We start from the raw sequence: 6875 nt of genomic DNA on the forward strand, positions 1-6875 counted from the left end.
CAACCTACAGAATGGGAGGAAATATTTGCAAGCTATACATCCAATACAGGATTAATAACCAGAATCTACAAAAAACTCAAGCAAATCAGCAAGTAAAAAACAAACATTAAAAAAAACCCACCCAATTAAAAAGTGGGCCAAAGACATGAACAGAAGCTTTTCAAAAGAAGATAGAGGCCGGGTGCGGTGGCTCACACCTGTAATCCTAGCACTCTGGGAGGCCGAGGCGGGTGGATCACTCAAGGTCAGGAGTTCGAGACCAGCCTGAGCAAGAGCAAGAACCTGTCTCTACTAAAAAATAGAAAGAAACGATCTGGACAACTAAAAATATATACACAGAAAAAATTAGCCAGGCATGGTGGCACATGCCTGTAGTCCCAGCTACTTGGGAGGCTGAGGCAGGAGGATCACTTGAGCCCAGGAGTTTGAGGTTGCTGTGAGCTAGGCTGACGCCACGGCACTCTAGCCCGGGCAACAGCGTGAGACTCTGTCTCAAAAAAAAAAAAAAAGAAGATAGACAAATGGCCTATAAACATATGAAAAAATGCTCAGTGACAATACTATATGAAAGTGGAGAAAGGATAGTTTTCTCAATAAATGGTGGCTGGTCAATGAAAAAAATTACCTCATATCATATACAAAAAAATTAATTCTGTAGATTTAGATAAAACATAAACCAAAAAATAAAGCTTCTAGAAACACTATAGATCATTATCTTGGGTTGGGCAAAGATTTCTAAAAGAGGACACCAAAAAGCATTAATTAGAAAAGATTGATAACTTAGACCATTAATAGAGTGAAAGAATAAACCACAGGCAAACCCACAAGCATTAAGAGGCAGAATATATAAATAATTCCAACAAATCAATAAGAAAAAGACAACCAAGGGAAAAAACCTACAGAATTGCTGAATTATAGGGTATGTGTATATTCAGCTTTGGTTGATACTGCCAAATAGTATCTGCTTGAGGCTTTAATAGACAGTTCACAAAAGAGTGTATCCACATGGTAAACATGTGAAAAGGTGCTCAACAGCATTAATCGTCAAGGAAATACATATTCAGATAAGGCAATACTACGTTACCTGTTAGAATGGCTAAAATGAAAATTATTGGTCATACCAAGTCTTAGCAAGAATTTGGAATAATTAGAACAACCACTTTGGAAAACTGGCATTACCTACGAAAGCTGAAATATACATGCATACCCTATAATCCAAAAATTCCACTCCTCAATATATATCCAACTGATAGATGTACATGTTTATGCATCAAAAGATACATGCAAATGTTCACGGCAACATAATTTCTAAGATTCCCAAACACCAAATATCTATTAATAGCAGAATGGACAAATTGTAGTATATTCATACAATGTAAAATCTTATACCAATGAAAAATTAACAAACAACTGCTACACATATGAAGAGGAATAAATCTCAGAAACTCAAGGGGGAAGCTTCTCAGTGGCTGATACTGTTCTATTGCTTGACCAAGGTGGTGCACATGGGTCTGTATACTTTATGATGATTAATATGATTTCTGCATACTTCTGAATACATGTATATTTCAATGAAGGTATTCCAAAAAACTCCTTCCCAACCAAAAAATAATCTTTACAAATGATTTGAGTACCCTGCACCATATTACACAACTCATTAAGTGTGAAGGGGCTAAACATTTTTTCAGTTATACTTGAGTTTAAGTTTTATTAGGAAAAGATACAGTATAGGAATGTCTGTGTCTTATGAATGTCAAGCATCCACTGTATTACCATTTCTTTATGACTAAAACATAAACTAAAACTTTCAAATTCTAAGGGATCAACATGAAGATCATTTAGCTTTAAAAAAATTTTAACATGAAATTATAATATGACTTTCTCCTCCATAACAATCCCCCTTCTACTTAAATAAGGTTATTCCATGTTATTTTAGTTTCCTAATTTCTTCAGTCTTTTGTATGCAGAGGGAAAAATACATATATGTTATATTATAAAATATCATAAAAAAATATATATCTCCATCAATTTCAATCCATGGTATCAAAATTTAGACTTAGTATTTATGGATGGAACCTGTGCTCCAGTCATAGGATGAGAAGAAACCATTTCTGCTGTTTCTCAGCCTCACCTCTGTTTGGTGTTCTACTAGGTTTTTTTTGGTAGGCTAATAATGGTAAGGATGAGAAGGATGCCTAGGGCTGCCTCAAAGATAAGTATTTACGATTGACAGAAACATATTTTTTCTTGCTGAAGATGCTCCCTATTCTTTGATTAAGAGATTATACATTTATAGCCATGCCTTAAAGATCTTTCAGACCAAGTCAGCAAGAAGATTGATAGTAAGTCTAATTTCCTAGGAATGAGGAATGAAAAACCAAGGCAACAAGTAAACATTGTAAAATTGTTTTTTTTTTTAATGACAGGTCAAATATTATGAAACTTACATATATTCTGATAGTCTTCTAATCCCAGTTGAGTTCAAATATTAAAGTAACACACACAAGCTAAGAGAATTCAATATTGTTCCAAGGCACTTACTGAATCTCCATGACTAGATGAAAACAAGAACAATTGGGATGAACAATTAGACAGTATATAATATAAAAATAACTTTTTGCTTACAATTTACAAAATGTATTATTATTACAATCTTTGATCTCTGATAACCTGCAATGCTGGCTGCATGAATCCAGCAATTTTAAAATTCAGAAACTATTTTCTAAAACTTCAGGGCAAATAATTTACAAATAAGGTACACAAAAATTTAGACCATGCAGAAATTTCTTACATCTTCTGTTAATAATATTTTATATGATTGCAACTTTATCAAATTATATACCTACTTGCCCTATACATATACAAAATAATGCATACATGATAAAACAGCAAGAGTAGTCCATAAACTCAATTTATCATAAAAGTATTACTATATTAACATGTCTACAAGCAGCGTGTAACAGGGTTAAGAGACATTAAGGCAATAATACTTTAAGTTACAAAATAAACGATATATAATACTTTTTCCTAAGTGTAGTATAAGGCAGGTAGATGGTCCCAGCAAGAAAATATTAAGGTAACAATCTACACTGCTGTTAGTCCCCACATTTTGAAGATGGAATACTATAAATCTGGCTTTCAGTGGCACTTGAATTTTCCAGTATAATTTAAAGTGTCTTTTAGCTCCCTGAATTATGTCCATTCTGAAGGTGGTTCTCTTGGTCCTTTGGGTTTTCCACAGCGATTACCAAAACCTGTAGTCAAAACACCATGATAGCTAGTCAGTGTTCAGAAATACTTGCACACTACTAAAACTATGTCCACAGACATCTTCATTTTCTGGAACAAATAAATTTCACAAGGGAACTTAGAATTTAAAACAAATCAAACTTTGCAAATACAATTGTACATTTATTTTGGGTAATGGAAAATAATTGCTTTTTAAAAAATTTTTCTTCTAAAAATAAAACAAATTTTATCACGATGTAAGAAAAACATCTAAGATATTTTAATTTTAGTCTTTCCAACACAAAAGATTTGCTTATATACTGCAGTTTTTTATTTTAGTTTTTAACCTCAGTGTGGAACAAAATAAATTAAGTATTTTACTTATTTCGTGATTAACTCCAAGCAACTTTGATCACGTTTTATTCTTGTCAAATGTCATTTCAGAACCCGAGTAAATCATAGTACATTGTTTTCAGAAATTCCTGGAATGACAGCAAATGACCTTTTCTCATTCTTGCTTGTGTTAACTACTTCAAGTTTTAAAATTATTTATTAAAAAAATTACCAATATCTGTGGCTTCTGTTGGACTTTCTGATATTTGTTCTTTCTTGTCACTGAAAATAGGTGGACATTCTGTACAAGTCTCTGTGTGAATACTTCCTGCTATAAGATCTAAAATGCAAAACGAAACCCTTGTTAATCACCATCCTTTGTAGCATCATACATAGAACACTTTAATTATTTTAATGTTGGCAATGAGTTAAGAGCAAATTTTCTCTCTTGGTCATCATAATTTCAGAGACCCAGATAAATATAAATACAAGGGTAGTCAGCACAGAAATCATGTCAGGTGTTCCTGCGGGCACCTAGAAATCTGTAGTGCCATGTAAAGATTCTCGTTATACTTACTTTATTTCATAAATCTAGATCCTGGCATATTATATTTCCTTAAGGTAGTTATATTAAATGCTTATGTCCTAAAGCAATAATTGCAACTGAAATCAATGGCAAACAAGTTCATAGTTAATTAATGAACTATTTGCCCCCCAAAACACTAATTCTTCTTTTAAAGTTTTCTGTTATTAAATTATAGTTTAATCATGTAATTACCAGTGTGTAACATTACTAACAAAAGAAATTAACTATAGTTAATTAATGAACTATTTGCCCCCCAAAACACTAATTCTTCTTTTAAAGTTTTCTGTTATTAAATTATAGTTTACTCATGTAATTACCAGTGTGTAACATTACTAACAAAAGAAATTAACTATTAATAATACATTCATTCTTTTACAACCTTTATCACATCCCCAACACCTGTGAGGAACCTTTCTGGAAACTTGGACTTTAAGTCAAATAATAGATGATCCCTGTCCTCAAGATGCTTACACTCTAGAGAGGAGCCAGCAAACTTCTTATAGAAAATAAAGCTGGAGAACAATAAAGCTAGAGTAAATATTCTAGGCCTTGCAAGGCCATCCACCTCTGTTATATATTCTTCTTTGGTTTTGTCACTTTGGTTGTTTTTCTTTCTAAACAATTCTTTAAAAATGTAAAAGCCATTTGTTCAGCTCAAGGGCATAACAAAAAAATAAGTCAAGGGCAGGATTAGGTATGTAGACTGCAGATTGCCAACCCCTGGTCTAGTAGGAGACACAGAGAAATAGATTATTATAGTAGTGTGGTAAGTTTTATAATAAAATTATGCATAGAGTGCAATGGAGACAGACAGGAGAGGCATCTAGATGAAACTAGTGGTGGTGAGGTATTCAGGGACATCTTCTAGGAGGAAATGATGATCCAGTCTAAACACCTCAATTTTCCTATTTTAATGTTTTATGTTAATTAAAATTTTTTATAAGCCTACAGCACCCAGTATTTCCAGGTGGTCTCCCATCTAGCCAGCCCAACCCTGCTTAGCTTCCAAAATCAGAGATAATGTGCATTCAGGATGGTATGGCTATAGACAAAGGCCTCAACTTTCTCAGTGAAGTGAAGGTCATATAAAAGTTAGTGGGACTGATAATTTTAGAAGAAAAGTAAAGTTTTGGAAAACTCAGGGGAAATGGAAAGGGTACCATATACAGCATATAAGGGAGGCAAATGGATGAAGACTCAAAGTTGTAGGTTCAATCTGTAAAACTGAGTGACAGTCCCCAGTAACATTCAGTGATTCTGAGACATATAATAAAATAGTTTGGGAGTTAGAAGCAAGAAAGTTGAGGATAACTGTGTGACTAGGGTGATGGCAATGGTATCTAGGTTGGAGAGAGAAGGAAGAGAAACCAGAAAGGAGATGACAGACTTCAAGAAAACAGAAGACCCAGAGATCGAGCAGTAGCAGTAATATAATAAAGATGATAGTAACAGCAATGGTAACATTTGAGTGACTATCATGTCCCAGGAGCAGTGTTTGATACTTTATATATGTTGCCTAATTAAACCTTCACAACACTCCTCTAAGGCAGGTACTGTCGTTATCTCCATTTCACGGGTTAAGAAAATGGAGGCTCAGAAAGATTAGGTAACTTGCCCAAAGCCACCTCATAACTGGTGACAAAAATGGGATTATAATCTAGGCCATCTTGGCTCTAAAGTTTCTGTTCTTTCCATTATAAAAAGAGACAGAGAGTAATAGAGTTTATGAGATGGAATAGACCCATAAGGCCAAGATTGAGAATATAATCACAGAAGAGAAGAACTGAAGCAGAATGGAGGATAGAGGTAGAGGCAAGAGATGAAGTGAAGGAATTGTACAGACTAGGATGTTTGATGACTTACTTACATGGTCACTGACTTATAAAAATTAATGTAACTTGACCTATTTTAGTATGATAGCAAAAGCAACATGGTAGAAAAATTTTCTAACTTGGAATATCACACTGGTTTGAGCTACATAACTTTATTCGTCTTCACAAATAAGGTGAAAATCCTAAAACAACTGAATTTTATGGAGCCAAATCCATCATCTAGGTACATTTGCAGCATTTATTTAAGTCAGGCGCTAGCTTCTAGGAGTTTTTATAAACAATAGAAAATAAAATATACGAAAACGTCTAAAAAATAATTTCTTTCCCATTAGCCTGTAACTCCCATGATTTTCCAGATCGATAATATCTGGTGGTACTAATTAATTTGGAAGAATTATACTACATCTATTAAGCTTCTACAAGAGCTGTCCTAGATATTTCTACTTATAGAAATAACCACATAAATGGCATGAACCATGATGTGCTATTATATTATAGAAAGTAATCTATAAAATCTATAGCAAAAAGGAAAAAAAAAAATCTCAAAACTCACCACATTTTTCATTGCCAGAGGTCATCAAGCCCTATAAGGAAGAAATTTAATAGTGATTATAGGTCATTTATTTTATTGTATGTATTTGATACAAATAATAGAAAGCTAGGTCTGCTGTGTATAGATATATATCACAAAAAATCAGGGCCTATCAGAGGGAAAGAAAACAATTTTTTAGGCCAAAAATTTTTAAACATTAACTGTTTTTGGAAGTAATGTTTCTGAATGAAAACTGAAAAAGCAGGAGATACTGCACAAAGGAACATATAGCTGCATTTTGCCAGCCATCTACCATATTTCATCAAATTGTGATATCATTGATTATAAGACAGCATTATTATGG

At 33.4% G+C, this 6875-nt stretch overlaps 1 protein-coding gene across 1 annotated transcript in view; it reads right to left on the reverse strand.

Annotated features, from left to right (window-relative positions):
• Positions 1 to 2866: 2866 nt before the first annotated feature.
• PTPN12 (protein tyrosine phosphatase, non-receptor type 12) overlaps positions 2867 to 6875 on the reverse strand; it is a 133997-nt gene continuing 129988 nt past the window's right edge. The window contains exons 16-18 of the mRNA XM_012650291.1: positions 6533 to 6563; positions 3794 to 3901; positions 2867 to 3254 (exon numbers count right to left, since the gene is read on the reverse strand). Coding sequence (XP_012505745.1) covers positions 3193 to 3254; positions 3794 to 3901; positions 6533 to 6563 — 201 coding nt within the window. The 3' untranslated portion in view covers positions 2867 to 3192. The remainder of the gene's footprint in view (positions 3255 to 3793; positions 3902 to 6532; positions 6564 to 6875) is intronic.

This window comes from Propithecus coquereli, unplaced genomic scaffold (assembly GCF_000956105.1).
Source record: "Propithecus coquereli isolate 6110/MARCELLA unplaced genomic scaffold, Pcoq_1.0 Scaffold32, whole genome shotgun sequence".
Lineage (NCBI taxonomy): Eukaryota > Metazoa > Chordata > Mammalia > Primates > Indriidae > Propithecus > Propithecus coquereli.